We start from the raw sequence: 22,258 nt of genomic DNA on the forward strand, positions 1-22,258 counted from the left end.
TAACTACCCCCCGCAAAGGGCTTTTAAATATGGTCATGTGCTGGTTTGTTGCATACTCCACTGAAAATAGAAACTCAGTATTCCCAGCAGGGATGTTGGGCTGTAACATATCACGGTTGTTGCCCTCACGTTTGACTTACTGCAGTTCCCACTTATGTACAGGGAAGCCAACCGCTACTTTCATCGCCACCTTATTCCTGCTCTCTCTCCTCACTTTTTTTTGTCTGTTGCTCTGTACGTTTGCCCACATTTGTTTTATGACCTTAGATAGCTGTTGGGTGAAATTGGTGCCTTCAGTTTGAAGTTCTGGTGCTTATTCTAAGCCTGGCTATTATCATTATGGTAATGCTTTCGTGCTTTTAAGGAGACTTGCTGATGAGATCTCTGTGTACGAGGGCACCGCCACACAGCCTTGGAAATTAATTTATATTCATACGTTATCGTGTTTTCCCTTTTTGGATATACTAATTTCTTTCTCTCCATATCGTTTTTCCCTCTCCCCTTCTCCATTTATCTCAGGGCAATGTGACTTTTTCCTGTGCTGAACCCATTTTTGTTGCCATGACGTTTCCCAGCCCCCAGAGCTTCCTCTGGTTGCCAAGGGTGAGCGAACCTTCGTTTAAGGGTATGTCGGTGGGGCTCCAGTTTCGGACGTGGAACAAGGCGGGGCTGCTGCTGACCTTTGATCTATCAAACCAAGGAGGTGCGGTCTGGCTATACCTGAGTAAAGCCATGCTCCACCTACAGATCCACAAGCCTGGCAGGGCGCCACTGGAGCTCACAGCAGGTCAGTCTCACCAATAACCTCCTTCCTAAATCTTAATTTACCCCCCACCAAGTATCTCCTTCCTGTGTGCAAATAAATCTCATTGTGCTCCAGGTCAGCATTTACATTTTCAAAGATACAACAAAGCCTTTAGTGTAAAAACAGTGAAATGATATTGCTCCAAACTTTCTTCAAGGAAAAATTGGTGACAATTTTCAGCCTGTAGCCCTCTTCTGCTGCTGTATGTGTGTTTGTGGGAAGTCTCTACAGGCTCGAGCTATGGCACTGTTTTGTAGCTCGGCCTGACCCTTGGGCTCCACATAAAATACCACTATGACAGATTACCTCTCCCTCTGGAATCCAATAAGTTTTTACTTGTGTAGCACTTTTCTTAAAACCTCCCTCACATCCAACAATCATCTGCAGATTCAGACAAAAAATGTCTGAACTGATATTACATTTATCAATTCTTCATTGAGGATTCATTTGAAATGAAAAATAGCGATATCTTTTTGTGCTTCCTCAGGTTCAGCTCTAAATGATGGTCAGTGGCACTCTGTGGTCCTGATCTCCAGGCGAGGACGTCTGACCATCACAGTGGACGGAGACGAAGGAGCCATTGCTCACGCAAGCCCCTCATTCCTCATTGATGCAGGTCAACTTTTCTTTGGTGGTAAGAGAGGAATGAACAGAGGAATGCATGCACGCATCAGACTTCAAATCATACGTATTTCAAATTTGAACATTGCCAGTAGAGTCATGTTTCTTCCGTTCACTGACGAATGTTTACTCTCGTGCAGGTTGCCCCACTGAAGAGAGCGGCCAGAAGTGCATGAACCCTTTCAAAGCTTTCCAGGGTTGCATGTGCATGTTGACTGTGGACAACCAAGAGGTAGATTTATTTCAGGTGCAAAAGAGGCTGATTGGAAACTACAGTCACCTGCAGCTTGACATGTGTGGCATCATTGACAGGTCAGTTCTTTGTTTGGTGATGTTTACTGTATATAGGCAGATTGACCCATACAAATGCTATGCTTGATGCTAAATTTATTCTCCCTTTATTCATTCAGATTATGTCGTGTTTAGGAGGCATGATCAGAGAACGGGAGGTTATAAATCCATTGTAACCACTGACCAGAATCAATATTCCAGACATTTCTGTCTCATCAGGCACAGGAGAAGTTACACATGCTAATGTACCTTTTCTTCTCCTTCTGGAGGGCAGAAAAAGTGTCAGATCAAACAACACTGTGCCATTTTAATGTTGTTTTGTATGCGAGCAATAACACGTTGCTCTCAGAAGAGAGACTTTGGACCTTTTTCCAAATGATTACAGTCTGTTGGTAAATGGCATACATATTATCCAGTAAGCAGCTTTTGTTTCAATAAAATGTCAAATTGAAAAATTGATTTACACCTCTCCAGCCCTCTACCTCCAACCTACAATATACATTCCTGAATGATGTGCTGTGTGACTGATCTTACGTATGGGCAATTTTTTTAGTGGACTTTGAGGCTGAACAAAGGACTGTAAAAATTTATAATACAAATATTTAATAAAACAAAGCAGAAAATTAAAATCAAAGTGCTGCTCCTGCCTCCATTAAATTGTACTTTTAGATTAAAAAGAACAGAAATAATTTGTTGCTGAAAAACTGAACTTAACCATCTGACAAGTCATGCTGAGTAAAGCCTTTTCCAGCGGTGAATTTCCCACCAACTAAAAGATTAAACGTACATGCTGTGCTCACTCTCCATTTCTCTTTCAGTCTCGCTGCAGTTGCTGACCTCATTTCCCCTTTCTAATATGTTTACTCAGTTGCCACTGAGCTCCATTCATCCAACCTTCATCCACTTTGTTGCTCCCTTCCTACTCCTTCTACTTTGATCCCTCTCTCAACCTCAATTTCCCTTCCTGGATTTCTTTCTCCTTCTCTCCTCTCTCCCCTTAGAATCTTCATCATTTTGTCTCTTTCCTCTCACTCTCACTTTTTCTTCCACTCCTCCTCCTCCTCTCCTTATTGTTTTGCTTGCCACCACCAGCTCTAGCTTGACACAAAGCTGACATTCAAAAGAAAAACAAATTCAAGTTGGCTGCAGCAGTTTGCTCAAATATGTTTCTAGTAATCGGACGCTACAATCCATGCTAAAAATCATATCGAACTGCGGAGCAAATAATAACAGCAGGATTATTTTCCAATCAGATCGAATCATTCCAGTGCTCACAAACATCACTGATCAACAAGAAAATGTCAACATAGGACGAGAAAGAAAGAAAGAAAAAAACCCAACCTGTATGTGTAAGCATTGTATTCAGAGCTTTGTTCCATTCACTGCTGTGAGAAAGAAAAAAAAAAACCCTCTTCAAATGACAGGACCATTTTGGCTTCACTTAAGCAGATTATTAGTTTGTGGATATGTCTCTGCAAACCTCACTCTGCTTTACACTTTTGTAGTTAAATATTATATGCACCCAAGGGGATTTGGTGCAGTGCTCCAACGCACCATGACAGCTGTCGTAAAAGGAGAAGAGGAAGAGAACGAGTGTGGTATTTGACTGAATTGTGCCAAACACTTAGAAATGTGAAGGATTTAGGAAACAGATTCAAGAAATACTCCAGATAATGAAGCCAAAGGTTTTACGAGTACCCAACTCAATTATCATTTTACTGCCATCAACAAAAACGTCTGATTTATTTTATGTCTACGTGCCATGTCATTGGCATACCATTTCAATGGCTGATATACTTTCATTAAGATGATAAAAGAGCTAGCAGAGGGGTGGACATAGGGGTGTTCACTGTAGATGAGTGCGGAATAATATTAGGTACATTTACGTTTCTCTTCAGCGATCTTCGTTGAAGCTAAACAATTTTGTGTTTGTTATATTACTATCAGTAAAACCCCAACCTAGTCTTACCCCAAACCTTAACGCAAGTGTTAGTACCTCACGGGGACACACATAATAAGGTTATATCTAATTATTTATTCACGTTTCATCCAATTTCGCCAATTAAATTTTGACTGCATTTTTGTAACTTTGAGTTTGCCCTTATTTACCCTTTCTCCTCCCTTCCTTCTTTCAGTCCTCCCCATCGCTTTCAAACCAGAAATATGCTAAAACTAAACTGAAATATGCTCCGTATTGGTGTCAAGAGTGTCAGAAACGTAGTTACATTTCAGGAGGATATATTATTATATTGTCCTTCGTTTAGACTCTGCTATCATCTTTTGAAGTTGTGTTGAAATGAGCAGTGTCCCCTTTGATGACAGATATTTCAGTAAACCAGGGTATCCTCTGTGTTCAAGAGAACAGTCTGAATAAATTCTTAAATGAGGGCTCTCCTTCCTCTCCCCATCTCTCAGGTGTTCTCCAAATCACTGTGAACACGGAGGCAGCTGCAGTCAATCATGGAGCACCTTTCACTGCAACTGTACCAGCACCAGCTACAGTGGAGCAACCTGCCACAGCTGTAAGGACCTGCAGCTTTGGCAATTATTGTTCTTAAGAGGTCAAAAAATATAATATGCATTCTGTGTGTGTGTGTTTGTGGGCATTTTTGCTCTTGTGTTCACCTGTTTCCGGTAATGAGACAACCTGCTGCTTTTAATGTCAGGTCCCTGCAGACACTGCTGAAGCAGAAGGTCAGGCTGAGATCAAAGACCTTTGCTGCAATCACCATTGTGTGGGTGCTGAGGAGTCCCAGTGCAGGGGAAACCAATCAACACAAAGAGGAGGACTTAAAGGAAGAGTAGGAGTAAGGGAGGAAGATGAAAGAGCCACAGAGAACAAACAACAGATAGGGCTTCATTAGTTTTACAATTTCAGTCAAGAAGTCGTTTCTGGAGACAAATGAGGTTTTTCTGAGGTTCCACTTTTTGTTTCCGTAAAACATGACTTTGTATTTCCACATGGTTGACTGTTTTGCAAATATCTTGTAAGACAACTATGTAAAATTCTCTATTTGTATATTTCTGCTCAAACCAGGGAGATTGGATAAAATGGTTATACCATTAATTGCAGCTGAATTGAATCAGAAACAGAACAAGGGAGCTCAGTAAATTGCTCAGTGATTCTCACACTAAGTAATGAGGGATAAGGGAGCTGCTGAGTTATATGAATGGACTGTTACACACTGGGTGATATGTTCCAAAGAATCTAACTTATTTTTCCAATTAAATTTTATCAGATGATCATCAGTCATAGAAATATGTTGCATCCATGTGGGATCCATGTGGACGTTTTACTGAATGGCTCCTAAGATCAGCCTCTTGTCTAAGTGGCGCTCAAAGAGTACATGAAGTGAGGGGAACAGTAGAAGTGGTTGTACATTTTGGGAAAATAATATTAATAATAATAACAATAATGCTCTATTACATGCCTGTATGTTACAATTGAAGTTAAACCCGAAATCCCCTTTAACTGCAAACAGGCAGGCTCAGTCCAAAGAGAGGGATATCGAAAGAACCTTTAATTCACACTTTATGTTGTGTCATGCTCTTGTGTTATTTTTATATACCTCCTTCCTCCATCTGCACAAACAAAACTGAAAACATAACACTGTTTGACGTGGGTTATATCTCAAACTCTTAGCCTGGAGCAGAAACTTCCTGGAGTCAGTGAGGTGTAGATAAGAACTTTATTAGAACAAATTTGTCTTGCATCACCGCAGGAGGACATACGTTAAGCCTCACACCTATTGTATAAACAGATGGTAGACATTAAGACCAAAATATCACACATTAGACATTTCTATCAAACATTTAGAGACATGAAAATAAACACAGAAGCAGTGATGGGAATAACAGCATTACTTTTTTCAGTAAGTAATCTAATTGATTACTCTTCTTATCTCTATAATGCTGTTACTGTTACTATAATTGAAGCTGTTTTTTTTTTTTTTCCCCCCCTCACCTGTCAGCCCAACTAGATCTCTGAGCTGGCAAAGACTTTTTACTGTTCTTCTTTGGTTAGTGGGCACGAGACAATCACATAAATGACGATTGGCTGAGGAAGAGTAAAATTTCATGGTAAACCAATCAGAGGTCGAGTTACAGAAACTTGAGCATGCAGAGTCAGACACACAACGAATGGCACAAGTGAGTCAGTCATTGAGAAATGAGGGGTGGAGGTGGCTCCACATTCAGACACATCTGAACATTTAAACATTTACTTGAAAGTAATGCTATAATTACTTTCAAGTAAATCTAACAAGTTACTTTTTGGGACAGGTAATTAGTAACTGTAACTGATTAGTTGTTGTTTTTTTTTTGTTTGTTTTTTTAGTAACCTGTGTGCTCTGTGACTCTGTGATGATGTTTATTCTCTCTCCTCAGCAATATACGAGACATCCTGTGAGGCATACAAACACAGAGGGAACACATCAGACTATTATTACATTGATGTGGATGGTAGCGGACCCATCAGACCACAACTAGTATACTGCAACATGACAGGTAGCTGACACACACGTCAAAAAACACAGACACCTCTGTGTCCGGTCTGTCTTTCACCCCGCCTCTGTTTCTGCCTGTGATTCATTCAGAGTGAGATATCTAACACACACTCACACACAGATAAATGGAAATGAGAAAGTAAAAATAATCTTTTTTTTTTTTTTCCCCCCCTGTCTCCTCTTCAACCAGAGGACCAGACGTGGATGCTGATTCAGCACAATAACACAGAACTGACCAGAGTTCAACCCCTACCAGGAAAGAATCAGCACTTGGCACACTTTGAATACACATCTGAGGAGGAGCAGCTGGCTGCAATCATCAGTCAATCAGAGCACTGCCAACAAGAACTGACCTACCACTGCAAGAATTCCCGTCTATTTTACACACTGGGTGAGGCGCTGATGTTGTTACACCACAAATAAACACTGTTAAACCATAATTTAATGGTTTTCAGGTTAAGAACCTAAATAAAGAATTGATTTTATTGATGAATGCTGGTAAATGTTTGGATTTCACAGTTGTTGCGACCGTATTGCTTAAGGTTTGGGAAACCTAGCCATAATTTGATACATTTTCTTTGTTAGACAAAAAGGAGCATGTGTCTCTTTCAGATGGCTCTCCACTCAGCTGGTGGTTGGGAGGTCCAGGTGAAGGACAGGTGCAAACTTACTGGGGCGGGGCTTCACCAGGCAGCCAGCGGTGTGCCTGCAGCATACAAGGGAGCTGTGTGGACCCAAAACACCACTGCAACTGTGATGCTGCTCACACTGAATGGTACAATGCACTTACAGTTTACATGACTCTGAAATAAAAACCTAATTTAATTCAAATATTATAGACCTCAAAGGCAAATAACCTAGCAGGCAGTGATCATGTTTATGATGCTCCAATTCTTTGAAACATCTTTCACTTTCTGGGTGATAATGCTGTTTTCCTCCTTATTCATGTCTCCTCTACTTCCTCTGATGCTGCCAATAACCATGGCAACCCCTCATCCCCCCAATGCCCACATTCCTTTGCCATCCTGTCCTCACCATCCAGGGCTAATGACACAGGCCTGTTGACCCACAAGGAGAACCTCCCTGTCAGATCCCTGGTGCTGGGTGATGTTCAGAGACTTGGCTCAGAGAGCGCCTACAGGGTAGGACCCCTCCGTTGTCATGGAGACAGTAAGTCCAGCAAAGAGCCATCACTGTTACCTTGTGGGTTTTAAAATAAAGGGTTGTTCTGTGCCATGTCTCGGTACAATACTGTATAAACCTCAGCAACAGTTGTTCGAGGAAGAATTGTAGCCAACTGTCTTCTAATTCTCTTCTTAGAATGATTCTTTTCTATGATTTTCAAACCATGACTAATCATTGTTTTTATATTATTATTATTATTATTATCCATCCATCTTCTACTGCTTTTCCGTTTCCGGGTTGCAGGTAGAATTATTATTTATTTATTTATTTATTTATTTATTTATTTCACAGAAAATGTATGGAATGCAGCGTTTTTTGACAAGGAGACCTCGTATCTCCACTTTCCCACATTCCACGGAGAGCTGAGCGCAGACATTTCTTTCCTATTTAAAACTACTTCATCCTCTGGCGTCTTCCTGGAAAACCTCGGCATCAAAGACTTCATTCGAATCGAACTCAGCTGTAAGTAAAGCATCCCACCTCTGCTGTGTAATCTGGACTGCACTTAAATGCGGGTACGACCTGAGCAAGGGGGATCATCCTGATAGCTCAAATTTCATCTGGAAACTGGCTCAGCTGGGGGTGATGGACCTGCCTGGAGCTCCACCTCCGGTCCTCTAAACCCAAGAAAAAATATACTTCTCCTGAAACCCCACCATTTATTTCCTCCTGTGGGAAATCACTGCAGTGTCATTGTTCCAGCCTGCTGCAGTACATTTCCTTTATAACGACCAGGGTTTATAGTTCTCGCTATCATTGTATTGTAGTGGTGTTGAAATTTCATTGTACTGGAACACGTCATCGTTGTCCACATAGTGTATACTGTTGTAGCTGTCTCTTGATGGAAGTGTTGTATGATTTTATGCGACTTATTAAAGTTAATCTACCATCATAGCTGGTCTTGATAGAAACAGAAGAAAAAATAATTCTTTATGCCAGTCTATATAATATTTCCACACTAGAAGCTGGCTTATACAAGAAATCAGGTTTCATTCTGCAGCCAGGAATCAGATCTCTTCCCTGGAACCAATAGCAGTATATTTTTCAGTTTGTAAAAAAAAAAAAAAAATACAAAGGTGGAAAATTTAAACTGCTTGCAAAATGGTATATGAAGATTTCTAATTTTCAAACCACAAACACTTACTCTGAGAGGATATATGTTTCTGTAAATAGATATGATGTAGTTATAAATGTTATAATTTGTGTGCATGGGTTACCTGATATCTTTTGGAGAAAAAAACTACCTCTTTAAAATCATACATTAGTTTGCCAACATTTGTTTTTTCATATCAGGAGTCTCATCCCTGATCAAAACAAACGGTTCCACAAGGATCACATGATCCATGCATAATGCATACACATTCACCAATCTGTACATACATAACAAAACAAAAGTTTCACAAACATGAGTAATATTTTCAGTTAGTTACTTATGAAACCATGTTTTATCCATCTCTTGTTCGAGCTGCTTTTCACTGTCCAACTTGGAAAAACCAGGTCTCACCTGACTCGTACCTGTTCTTCCCCTTACAGCTTGTTAAATTTCTGCAGGGAATAAAATTTTTTGCAACGCTCTTTGGTCAGGGTCGAAAAAGTAAAAAATTGGTGACAAGAGTTTTTGAAAATAAATAGCCCTGCATAGTCTATATATAGGATATTAACGAGCTAAACAAGGTAATGTGCTTTGTTGGCATGCACTGACTTTGCCTAGCTAAAAATTGCATGTTCTCTCTTATCCTGTTTTTTATTCTTTAAAAAAACTGATAGTTTGGCTTTATGCAAATCAAACAAAGTATGTTCATAAACTTGGTGATGATAAGAACAACAACTAAATAATACTTTAAATGGAAAAGCAACTTGTGCAGAGAAATTAGGCAACATGAATGTGGTGGGGAAAAAAGTTTGTTTTGACATTAAGTTTTGATTTTTTCTTTCCTATGCTGATGAAGCCGCTACTGAGATCCTCTTCTGCTTTGATGTGGGTAATGGCCCTCTGGAGGTTGGCGTGAAGGCAGGCTTCCCATTGAACGACAACAGGTGGCATCGTATTCGAGCTGAGCGTAATGTGAAAGAGGCGTCACTTCGCCTCGACGAGCTCCCTGCCGCCACCAGAGAGGCTCCTGCTGATGGGCACATCCACCTACAGCTCAATAGCCAGTTATTCATAGGTGAGTGTCTATAACATGGCAATCTCTGAGAGGTGAAGCCAAAACAGAAGAGCTAGAAATTGAAGTTTGAATGGTCAATCCCCGTAAATTCTAATGTTATCACAGCAGAAATAACCATGCACTATGTCTGCTCCAAACAGTTTTGGTCTCTACTGCTGATTTCCTCCTAAAAGACAACTGTACAGGACCTGGCTTTTTCTATAACTCCTTGTCCAAATAAAATACATAAGGCTTTAAGGTCTGCATAACTGAGGTTGTAGCCGCTTTGCATGACGATGGGGTGAGGATATGCCGCAAACCAGCATTTATCAAACTCTGAGATTCACACGAGCCCCAGCTCTTTTTGCTCATTTTGAGATTAGCCAGGATTCAGGCTAAATGGAGTAGCTCTCCGTACGAATCAGTCTTCAGAAACCCATAGGCAATGTCACATCAATTCCTCAGTCTTTATTTATGGTGTCACCATTGAACATTCTTAAACAGATCAGGACACATTGACACTTCCACAACAAGGCTCCAATATTCTCTGTATTTCGTGTCACTCTCTCTTTCACACAAACCTACACCATAATACAAAATGGCTCAGTGCTATTGTGGTACAATTTCATTGGCCCCAGGGAGATTTTACATGTTTGTCTCTGCTGCTCTTTCTAAAGAAAGCAGACAGCTGAAGTCCCCTGTATAGAGCTGCTCTCTATCCTAGTTCATATTATACAGGCATCATACTCTATTCCAGTGCTGAATTATTGAGCTGAAAGATTTAAGCCACTTCAATCATTCAATATTATACTACAAAATCTTGTACTGTCCAAGTTTTGGGAACTGATGCTCTATAAACTTAATGCACTGAGATGAAATCTTCGCAAATTGCTGGAAATATTCTTTGGATGATAACTTACCGGTCAGTTTCCCTGCAGTAACCTTGGCACGTTGTTTTGAATCCAGTCCATTACTTAACGTAGTCCTTTCCTGACAGCTCCTGATGAAATGCAAGGCGCAGATATGAACCTCATCAACTCAGCACTCCTGGAAAGCTGTTTATCTCATCCTAACAGTCTTGAGGTTGCCACTCTGGCATGCTGAGACAATTATAATGTTGCAGAGCCTGAACTCTGAGGATGGTTGGAGGTTGTAATGGGAGAAGTCAGAAAACAATAACTTCTTGACTTTGAATTCTCCTGGAAAAGGGAAAGAGAAAAAAAATGTTTTCCTTGTCACATTCAGCTAGTCGAGCAGGATGAGTAGAGTGTCAGAGAGACTGACAGCTCGCCAACTTTCCAGATATCAACAATCAACATGATGCTCAGCTGGCAGACAGACAGCTCGTAATAAGTCAGCTCACCTGCTATCTTGTTTAACTGTGTTTCATCATCTTATCATTGAAAAAAAAATCAATGAGGAGGCAAATCAAATTTCTGGAGGGTCAAAGGTTGTTCAGCTGTTAATAATAAAGTCAAGTATCAGTGTCACTCTCCAGTTTGATCATAGATACTTTTCATTCATTTCTGCTCAGCTTGTAAGGACTCCAGCTAGAAATCACGGCTGCATTTGGTTATAATAAGGATTTATACCTGTTGTGAGATGAAGCAGCGCAGACCATCTAATCCATTTGCAGCAAATGGAAAAAAAAAAAAAATCAAATTCACTGTGATAGAAGAAATGAAAGATTGAAGGTGTTCATACATTCCAGAGCTGAATGGAAAATAGTAAAGGGAAAAAAAAAAGGAATAGGAGACTCCTGTGGTCCTATAATTATATGTAAATTACATGAAACTTTACTTTGACCAGGTTTGATTATAATTATGTTGTCCACAGCTTCGTATGTTTCAAGCCCTTTCTGCCAAGTTTAAAGAGTTAACTCTGCAGAGAACATACAGTGGCACGAAGATGGCTTTAATGGCCTTAACAGCCTTAGATTTAGGGTCCAGAAAAGGCAGACTGAGGTAGCACAAAGTGCGAATTACTGGCACTTTGTTTCTAAAAGTGGAACCACTTTACATGTCTGACATAATCTGTATCAAAATTAGGCAAACTGTTGATTGTTGATGATTTTTCCATTGATTGGTTAGTTTCCTGACAGGAAATTGAATATGCAAGAATTTTGATGATACATACCGTTTTCCTGTCTGTGACATGTTTTGGTTTTAACGATGGGTCAAACTATTTTAACATGACACTTGACCGCAGATTTAACTTTTACAACCTATTGGTTTTTCCCTTCCAACCACTACATCTCACAATGTCCGATAAAGGCTAAATGTAAAAAGTAAAAAAAGAAAAAGAAAAAGAAAAAAAGAAAAGAAAAAAATTAAATTAAATAATAAAATTAAATAAATAAACATGGGTAGTGGAACGACTCCCCCTTGTAAATTGTTAATTGTCTAATACGATTACATAAAAAAAAAAAGTATTATTAGATAATTTACACTCACAACACATCTGATTACAAGTGTGTACATTAAAATACAATTACCAATAAAATTTTTTACACAACTGTCATCATTTATGAGTCATGAGTCTCACCTGGCACCTGGATGCCTGACGTGACGTCACTTTCAAGTTGCACTCATCACTAGGCTGTGCTGTACAAAAGGAGAAATGTGGTGGTGGTGTATTTGCGACAATTAAAAATAACACAAAACGAAACTGAAATTTAAAGGAGTGACGGCCCATCAGGGGAAACACTGTTTGTATGCATATGTTACACAAAAATAAAATATGGTTGAACAGACCCAACGCTGATGTATTTTTCTTCGTGCGTGTCCTCAGGTGGCACAGCTTCCAGGCAGAAGGGCTTTCGTGGTTGCATTCGCTCCCTGCAGCTGAATGGAGTTACTTTGGACTTGGAAGAGAGAGCCAAGATCACCCCCGGGGTTCAGGCGGGATGTCCAGGCCACTGCAGCAGCTATGGCTCGCTGTGCCAGAACCAGGGACGCTGTGTGGAGAGACCCAACAGCTTTTCCTGCAGCTGTGGCCCATCTGCTTACACTGGGGCCTTCTGTGACAAAGGTACACAGTCACCAGTCTCCCACTAGTGCCTGAGGCTGCAGAATTAGCTATATGCAAATGATGAGAAAATGACAAGGAGGATGACAGACATGGTCAGCCTAAAGAAATGATGATGTCTGTTTTTATTCCATTTTATTCAGTAACATTTTGTCAAAGCAGATTTGTGTGTTGTCAAAGTCATATTAGCCATATTCATCATTGATATCGGGACTTTTTTTTTTTTTTTACAACAGATTTGTTACTGAATCGTTGAACTTACGAATGATCAGTTTTATATTAACTTAGAAAAATCTTGTTCCTCGCTGTTTGCATTTGTTTGCATTTGCATGGAGATGGCAAGCAGGCAAAGGTATACACGGTGCAAAGGCATAGTTGATGTCAAAAGCGATACAAGGAAACTATTCAAACTTAGAGTTTTGCTGTAGTGTGATACCACATGGGTGAAGCAATCTGGTGAAGAGTGGAGAGAGGGGCCACGGTTTAAATCCTGCAGGAGCTTGTTGAGTAAATGAGCTTATCTGAAGGTAAGAGACATAATGGAGACGTATTTAATATTTAGTTTGCATTCAAAGATAAGACAGAAGAGTGCAGGAGTCATTTAGTAGTTTTTCAGCAACTGTGACTGACAGGCCAGAGCTTCTGTAACAGGGCGGTACCTGAAAGTGTGTTTATTAATAATGACCCACATGCATTATACACAAAAGGAGGTCACAAAGAGTCCAGGTGCACAATGCACCGCAGTGCAGCCAACACATCAATTTTGAATTTCAAGTGTTGCAAAAGAAAAACTTTCCTATCCATACCATAGTTGCAAAATATTGGTCTGTCATCTGTTTTTCTCTACTAAACCCTCATGGAAGGAGGTCAACATTTTTCTTAAAAAGGCAAGGAGTGGCTTTTCACCAGGACTTAATGGTGGAATTGAATTGCTTAGAATAGTTTTCCTAAAAACCAAACACCTAAACTAAGCCATGGCATCTGCACAGCGATGAAACAACTGTGATAGAATTAGCATCTGGACTTTGTAATTTTCTTTTCATCTGTCAACAGTTTTTTCTCTGGCTGCTGATTCACAAGTACACTAATTAAGCGTTGTCAGCACTGCAAAAATCACTGCTGCTTGCACACTGTGAGATTAGTTTTAACTTAAATGCAGCGTGAAAGTATACTTTATGTCATCTATACAAATCTAAATTCAAATCAAACGCTCGTGAGTGAAAGTTCAAGTGAGCGTATACACCGGATGAAAGGTTAATGGGCCTAATTTACGAAAATAACTTTTTAACATTTCTCCCTTCCTGCAGAGGTTTCAGCAAGCTTTAAGTCAGGCACTTCCATCAGCTACACCTTCAAGGAGCAGGTGGTGAAGGAGCTGAACAGGAGCGACAGCACCCTGCCTTCCTCCCTTCACCCTGACATGACCCTTAGAGCAGAAAACATCACTCTGAGCTTCAGGACCAGCCAGAGTCCAGCTCTGCTCCTCTACGTGGACTCCCACCAGAGAGAGTACGTGGCTCTGCTGCTCAACAAGCATGGTGAGCACTTAGCATCTTACCAACTATTAACAAAGATTATTATTATTTTTTTTAATATCAGGTGGTAATAAATTCAAATTAGCTCAACTTGCCTTTTTTTGTTTTTCAGAAGGAAAGCTGTAAATAAAATGTAAGGAAAGTTTCAGTATCAGTTAAACTGGTGTTATACTTGTTATCACTTCTGCTGAGGTTCCTGGAGAGATGAGGTGATAACAGAAGGGGTTGTGAAAGCACTAGAGAAAGGTGATTGATGGAAACAAGCCCAAAGTAGGACATCTATATTAACAGGAAAAGAATCTCTTCATGTGACCTGATGTACCTTTTTTTTTACCTGCCATAGAGAACTGCTATATTCTCTACTTGGATGTTGCTTTTGTTCTAGAAAGTAAGAGTTTTCACTAGGAAACTTGGAATATGGCTTCATCTGATGTTAACAACTGTTGAAAAGTGAAAACTTGTGCCATCAAAAGCCCCTCGCCATCTACAAACTCGGTGAAATGGAGTCATATGAGTGCACCGGCTGCCGAGTAACCTCCTATGACTTGTTAATTGTGGTCACCTTTAAGCTTCCTCACACTTTTCCTCTGTCTCTTCACCTCTAACAAGTGCGGTACAAAAGGTAACTGTTAAGTGTTAAAAATAATTAGCAGGGCTGGGAGAATATGAATAATGCATGATCTGAGAACTTTATTTTCGCCTCACTCTGACTGTGTCTTCTGAATACACAAAAGTTATTCTCTCCCATTGACATTACACTCTGGTTTCACCAAGATTACATGCATTTTCAGTTATTATTCAAGAGTCGTATCATCTTTAGTGCTTTGATATGCACAGTACAATAGCAAAATGCTCTCTGGGAAAACCTGATGTTTGAATATATCGCTCTCTCTCCCATTGAACACCATTAATATATAATAAATCCTGGTTCTCTGTGGTGTTATTGGGGTGAACTTGGCCCTAATTATCTAAATATTGAATTCTATCTGGTTTATTATTCAGCTCCTGCTGCCCTGGACGGCCAAACCTCTCTTGATACATATTAATGCTCCCTAAAATAAATTTCTATTAATGAAAATGATGGGTACAAGGACACATTTAGCATGGAGATTAAGAGAATTTCTGTGTTTTTTTTTTTTACTACATGTAATTGGGAAATTATACACTGTGAAAAGTACACACTATTTCAGCAATTTAAATCTGGGAATATTTTACAACTGAAGAATCATGTGATGATGATCTTTTGTTGTGACAACTGACAACCTGTTTTTCCCCTCAACTCTTAGTTATGAAGTAAGGTTTGAATCTACAATGTAATGGCTATAGAGTAATGACATCATCAGCATTACTGTTGGCCTCACTTTCATTCTGAATTTTCCTATCTGCTGGCAAAGGTTTGTAGAAATGAAGAGCATCTGTTTCAGCTCAACCAAAACATGTTTTTGTTTTAAATGCACTTCACTGTTATAATACTTATTTAATCCAATCTTATTGAAAACTCAAAGGGCTTTACACACTTTAATGTGTTGGAAGTTAGCTGTGTTGTGACCTAGAACTAATAAAAGCTAAAATGATGGGGGTCCAACACAGATTGTGCACAATGCATTTAATACTAAATAATGAAAAAACTAAAAAGTAAAATTCAAAGGGCAGTGCCACACCATCTGCATAATGGTGTAACACTGCAAGATAGTTACGCCATTTAAGTCGTTTGGGTTATTTAGTAATAACATCCTGCTTATGATGTTATTGTTGTTGTTGTTGTTGCATGCTTATCAATGATTTCAAAGTGGAATTTGTGCAGTTGCTTCTTGCTTTGGACAGAAGCCTGTCTGACAGCATCAGCCATGCTGGTATACTGCTGCTAACTGACTGTTTAATAGTTTAGCATTTAATTTCATGCTGCTCCATGCCCAAAAGCATTTACAGTTTTTGTTTCTGGATTGTGGAGTTGTCTTCTCCTGTGTTTCAGTGCCAGTGTGATGTTGGTTGATCTTTGTGTGTCCAGACAAGCTGGAGGTGTGGTACAGACTGGACAGCAGCAAAGATGCAGAAATCCTGAGGAGCAAAGTGGGGAACCTCTCAAATGGACAGCTACACAATGTTGCCATCACCAGACTGGCAGATGCTGTCTCTGTGCAGGTAACACAAACACACACTTTAGACCTTATTAATGCGCTCAGTCAGCTTAGTATTTAGTATGAGTTGGGCTCGTGTTCTCAGCAGCCACTTTGTGAGTCAACGTCAGCGACCAGCAGGAAAAGCAACAGGAAGACGGCAGGGACAAGCTGCAGGAATCACAGATCGTTAAGCCTGAGTTGCAGTCAAACCTCTCAGTGCATTTTCTTCTCACACATTCTAGGTAACACTTCCTCTGCTGCCTCAGCTGGGTTCCCCGTATATTAAAGTATAACCTTGGGGAACCTGATTCAAAGACATGATTTTTGTTTAAGCTCAAGTTGTACTTCCCACGCTGACGATGCACAGATGAAAGTCTCACTCGCTGGATTAATTACTTATTAAAGAAAAACAGTGTTTGTACTACACCTTTCCTTTGACTTGCATTGTTTGTGTTTTAGGCTCATGAAAATGATTCATGAACAATCTTTTTTTTTTTTTTTTGAGTTTCTATGATGTAGTTGTATGTTTTATCTGTAAGTATTTAACCATGAAGGATTTTCCTCTCAGATTGACCAGAACACCAAAGAAGACTTCAACCTGACATCTGATCTTGATTTCAATGACATCAGATCGCTGGTTCTCGGCAGAATCCACGGTGAGTGAGACAGCTTCAAAAACCCAGACAAGGTCTTTCAAGCTAGGTAGAAAAGAGATTTTCTCCCTGTCAGACAATGAGGTACTGTACACTTTGATAATGGCAGATAAGCCACTGAGAATAGTGTTGTATAGCATATGCACAAACATAAAGAAGAATAAGAAAAATGCCCAGCAGTCTCAGCACAAAGATGAAACACTATTCAAATCACGTCAGTTAAACTGTTATTGGTCAGATGTGAGAGAATTAAACTTAAGTTGACTAACAGAAGTAATACAACAAAATAATTCTCTTTTGAAAAAGATACATAACATCTCAGTTCTTGAGTCAATATGAAGACAGACTTATATCTTGATAAAGACTCTAAAGTTAGTGAAATAGTTAGAAAGCGTATAAAGATTTCGGAAGAAGTTACTATTCCTAAAGAATCTAATCCATCAATTAAGTAGCAATACACTTGCTGACAAATTCTGACAACGGACATACAGTAACAGAGCAGATGAATCCTTAGCTCAGCATGAAGGAGTAGTCCTAAATGTAATGGCCCGGGTCCCAAATATCTATTACTGAAAAGGGATTAATATGACACAGGCACTCTCTGGAGTCACAAAGCATTGAACAACTGTGTCCTAGCCATGTTCATCACTTTTTACTGTCTCCTGGAAACACTTCAGTTGTGTGGTGAGTATCTGCGTGTGTTATCCAACTGATAGTGTTTTGTGTATTTGCATGTGGTTTTGTAAATTGCAGTGATCTGAGCTCTCTGGCATGAAGTACAGATGTACCAGCCTAATGCTTCAAAGAAGATGCTAAAGTGATGTCAGGCCTGTTGGAAATGCAACTTAGCTCCAGTTTTTTGAAGCCATTTTATTCCTATTAAAGACAGGCAGATCTATACTGCCACCAGCAGCTGTTACTGTACTTCACTTACAACAGACTCCTATATACAGCATTTATTGTAGTATTTACTACACAGTCTACTGTACGTGCCAATAATTCCCCTGATGGAAACTGTGCCGCAAAAGGGATTTCTCTTTTTTCGCAGTATGTTCACAACAACCTTCCAAGCGTTCTTCTTAGGAGGTCATTGCTGCTTCAATAGTGTTGCAGTTGTATCTGGTCTAAAAACGTAGAGCAGAACAGTACACAATGGTTTTGACGTTGATTTGTTGCAGTGCCAAATGAAAAAAAGTTCGGTTAAACATGGGCAAAATGAAACTTCAGACTGCTGTGAAAAAAAATGTGTGAAGGCTGATAATTTGGCCACAGCACTGAATTAACTTGAACAATAAACTAAACCTGGGACTGTTTTCTGTCTGTGTGGTGTGACTGCTAAGCAGATCAGATGTTTAAGAGAGACATGACACGCTGTGACTTACTTTGTCATGACCTACTTATGTTGTTGAATTTTACCCTCAGAGGCAGACTAAGAAATGGGTTGTTAATAAGATGAGAGGCTTTGGGACTTCCTGACCCAGGTACTAAAAATCCATCGTTAAAAGTTATTGCTCATCTTCATCAGCAGGCATTGATTGAAACAGTGTGGTTAGATATGGTAGTTTTGGGGTGAAATCAGACTTGTACAAATTGGTCAAGTCGTCATATATCTATGTATCGAGGGAAATAGCGTGTAATCGTTTCTTCACTGAAAGTCCTACCATCAACCAGCACTCTCTCTGTCTCTCTCCAGACACTGGTGGATTGGATCAAGATCTGGCTCGGCTGGCCTCTCTGGGTTTCACAGGCTGCCTGTCTGCTGTCCTCTTTAACTCCGTCAGTCCTCTGAAAGCTGCACTGCTCCACCCGGACACTAGCCCTGTTATTGTCTCCGGCCCACTGGCCCAGTCTGTTTGTGGCTCCGCATCAACCAATCCCCACGCAGCAGAAACCAAACATCACCAATCAGGTCAGAGGGACATGTTGGCATTTTCTTTATGGGAATTGTCAACGTATAACACTCTTAAGATAAGACACTTGTAATATTTGAAAAAGTGTACGCTTTGGATCGTCGCTGGCCACATCTCAAGCCTGGGTCAGTCTGGGTAAGCCCAAAGTTCAGGGCTTGGGCCAAACTTGAGAAAGTCTAGCTACAATTTTTAGTTGTTACTGTAAAGCCAGCTGTTACTAGATGCAGCACATTGTTCTAATTACCACCCATTGTCCTAAGTTATACACTGTACTTAACTAAGGTTAGTTTATATTTTCTTCTTGTTTTCTTCTCAAATGTCAGCAAACTGCCACAATGGAAAAAGCTCACCCACACAATTGCTGGGTGAGAATTTGCGCCAACGTTTAGACAGCATTTAACCTTCTATATGAATTATCGTAATCACATTTAATTTGATAAAATTGAACTTGAACTGTCTGGTTTGTGATGGTGGCCAGTGAGAAACAATCCAGACTCCTGGTTTCGTAATGTTTCTTCAGACAGGGTGACACTGTCGGCACTTAGTACGGGTGTGAGGATAGCACCCATTTCCTCACGGGGGGCTGAAATTAATAAATGTTGTTGAGGTGATCATAGGGACAGTGTCCAGCCTTCTGTGACGGGACTTCTGGGTTCCTAACAATGTAATGACGCTGGGGTAATGGCCAGCAGACGAAGCAGTTGGCTCGGACCATGAAAGATTTTCTTTTGGTGGATTTGTCCCCTGTGGTCAGTCATACCGATAACAATGAAATACACTGCGGTTTGCAGTATACCTTATCTGCTTTGACTGATGGTATGACCATCTATGATTCCTGTGTCCCTCCACATTTTCAGCATGGAGCATCTCTCTGCAGTATCTCCATTTCCATTTTTCACATCACTGATGATCTGCCTACTCCCCTGCTCTTCTCTTTTACGCTCATCTGTTTGACTTCATTTCTTCTATTTTCTTCTCATCATTCTTTTTACTCCTATCTTTCTACATGTGTCCTCTTATCTTCCGTGCCTGTTTCCTGTGTTTCTGTGTCGCAGGCCAGTCTGGATCAGTTGGAACAGGTCAGCCTTTGGTTAATGCCATCAGGAGTGACTCAGCTGTAATTGGAGGTACAATCTGCTGCACGTCTCACTGTCACTCTGCCATTGTCATCAGTCTTTTTCTGTAAAGTAGAAAGAGACAATGTGATATATAATAGTTTAAGATACTTAAAAACTTTTTTTGTACACCTGATCTTATCCAACACTTAATTAGGTATTGGGTGAATTTAAGTGCGACAAACCCTAGAGTTGTTATTTAGTATACAAAGTAAAACAAAGATAATTAGAATACAAATGATTTGTACTCCACAGTTCCTATTTTTTGACTGGCTAAAACTGGTGCAGAGACCTTCAAACAGCTGAAACTGCCCTGGAGCCTGGAGAAAATAAGCACCACTAATGATGGCGCAAAAGCAATCTAATGTTTGCTCAGGCCTGTTTGACCTTTTTACAAGTTAATTTATAAGCAGGACTTTTGTCTTACAATGTATCTAATTTTACTGTGTCTTAAGTTGTGATCTGGCTCATTTCAAAATGAGACTTAACTTGAAGTCATCAAGCATTTTAATGGACTCCATGCTTTACCAAAATGAAATCCATCTGCTGACAGACAGAGAGATTATGAAGTCTTCAACGCCACACTGTTTAATTTATGGCTGGATATTTCCTTTGGCCTTAATTTGATTTCGATAATGTTTCAATTAAGTGCTCAAAACTGGTAGCAGCCAAAACCTTTCAAAGTTTGATATGTGAGCATATTAACTTGACTGTACGTGAAGCAATTCTGTAAAAACGCCACATGTGGTGATGATGATGGGAGTCTCAACATTTAACTCCACTGAGCTCTAGCTGAAAGTTGTCTTAGCAAAGAAAGCTGCTCCCATCAATAAAAGACTGTTTTTGTCAGCAATACAACTGAAGTTTGATCAGGTTTGCAAAAACTAAAGCAGAGAAAGCTTAAAAGGTGTCCTGATGTGTGAAGCCGATGCTTACCCAAACACACAGATTCAGGGCTGTAATTACTGTCAAGGTTACATCTACTGAATATTGACTTAAAGAAGCAAACATTTTTGTTTTGTTTTGTTCTGTTGTTTTTGTATTTTTACTTAATTCTGTAGACCTTTTCCCTCTTTGAAGAAAGAGTAATTTCATCTTTTGGTTAGTGCCTTTTTGTAGTAATAGATTTGAGCAATTATTGAGCCATTGTTCTACCAGCCTTTACTTCCTATTCTATGCCTGCTCTCTATGTAAAGTGCCTTGACGTAACTTTGTTACGATTTGGTGCTATATAAATTAATCTGATTTTGATTTTCCTTCTCTAACTCAAATCCATACAGTGAGTCAGGAAAGCTGGTATTCCTGTTGCTGAGCTGCTATAACCTTTCGCCCTTTCTTTCTCCTAGGTGTGATAGCAGTGGTGATCTTCGTCACTGTGTCTGCATCAGCTGTAATGGCCCGATTCCTCTGCAGGAGCAAAGGAATGTGTCAGAGCGGGGAAATAAAGACGGTGAAGCCCGAAGACAGCCCAGAGCTGCCGTTCAGCAGCCAGAGCAGCCCGCGCATCGGTCCAAGCGAAAGCCAAAAGGAATATTTTATTTAGGTGGAGGTTTGAACTGCTGCTGACCTGATAGTGTTGGCGCCGAGGAGACGGACAGTGACAGCGAGGCTTTGTTGAGCCTCAGTGCTTTACACTAAAAACCCGAGCGACAACAGCTCCACAAGCAAGGAGGATACAAACAGAGAGACACACTCATGATCTGTCATCTTTGGTTTGGGTTTTGTTTCTGTTTCTGTGGTTGTATTTTTGTAAAGACTGTACATATATGCACAAAGCAGAGTGTTGACTTTATAATGTGCGGATACTGTCAGTAGAAGAAGTGTAAATATTTAATGATGTAAATCTCAAAATGACTTTATATCAATCAGTCTTTTTTCCTGTTCTGTTCAGATGTTATTAATTAATAAATGAAAACAGCTGTTTGTTTCAAAATGATCTAAATACATATCCTGACATGGATGATAAATGTTTTCTGTTTTTAGTGAATTAAACAAATATTCAGCTGTTTGGAAGCTGACAGATGATTCAGCTTCCAGTTTCTTTGTTTGTTTTTTTCATTTGCCATCTGCTGAATGAGATACAGGAAATCAAAATGTATGAACTAACACACTTCTTTCACAAGTTTTAGCTTTTATTTACATCCCTTTATACCCTCTCCTTGGTTTTTGGTTTTAGTAGTGAAACAGACATTTCAGCCTTCAAATTCCCACCCTAAATTAAAAAGGTTTTTATCTTTGATAAATGCACAGCAAACACACATGGTCAGAGCAGCAAAGTAAGTTGGGCGTTGCAGTGAAAATCAATTCATATCAGTTAAATGAAGGCAAAGTAAAAATTTTCACA

At 39.8% G+C, this 22,258-nt stretch overlaps 1 protein-coding gene across 1 annotated transcript in view; it reads left to right on the top strand.

Moving 5' to 3' along the window:
* Positions 1-21,855, top strand: part of LOC115055811 (contactin-associated protein-like 4) — a 114,930-nt gene extending 93,075 nt beyond the window's left edge. Inside the window, exons 8-24 of the mRNA XM_029521837.1 lie at positions 520-787; positions 1,293-1,439; positions 1,567-1,738; positions 4,133-4,239; positions 6,104-6,223; positions 6,413-6,613; positions 6,835-6,997; positions 7,265-7,392; positions 7,699-7,869; positions 9,357-9,575; positions 12,345-12,584; positions 13,889-14,119; positions 16,125-16,258; positions 16,805-16,892; positions 18,583-18,798; positions 19,855-19,926; positions 21,261-21,855. Coding sequence (XP_029377697.1) covers positions 520-787; positions 1,293-1,439; positions 1,567-1,738; positions 4,133-4,239; positions 6,104-6,223; positions 6,413-6,613; positions 6,835-6,997; positions 7,265-7,392; positions 7,699-7,869; positions 9,357-9,575; positions 12,345-12,584; positions 13,889-14,119; positions 16,125-16,258; positions 16,805-16,892; positions 18,583-18,798; positions 19,855-19,926; positions 21,261-21,457 — 2,874 coding nt within the window. The 3' untranslated portion in view covers positions 21,458-21,855. The remainder of the gene's footprint in view (positions 1-519; positions 788-1,292; positions 1,440-1,566; positions 1,739-4,132; positions 4,240-6,103; positions 6,224-6,412; positions 6,614-6,834; positions 6,998-7,264; positions 7,393-7,698; positions 7,870-9,356; positions 9,576-12,344; positions 12,585-13,888; positions 14,120-16,124; positions 16,259-16,804; positions 16,893-18,582; positions 18,799-19,854; positions 19,927-21,260) is intronic.
* The last annotated feature ends 403 nt before the right edge of the window (positions 21,856-22,258 follow it).

This window comes from Echeneis naucrates, chromosome 15 (genome assembly GCF_900963305.1).
Source record: "Echeneis naucrates chromosome 15, fEcheNa1.1, whole genome shotgun sequence".
In the NCBI taxonomy this organism is placed as follows: domain Eukaryota; kingdom Metazoa; phylum Chordata; class Actinopteri; order Carangiformes; family Echeneidae; genus Echeneis; species Echeneis naucrates.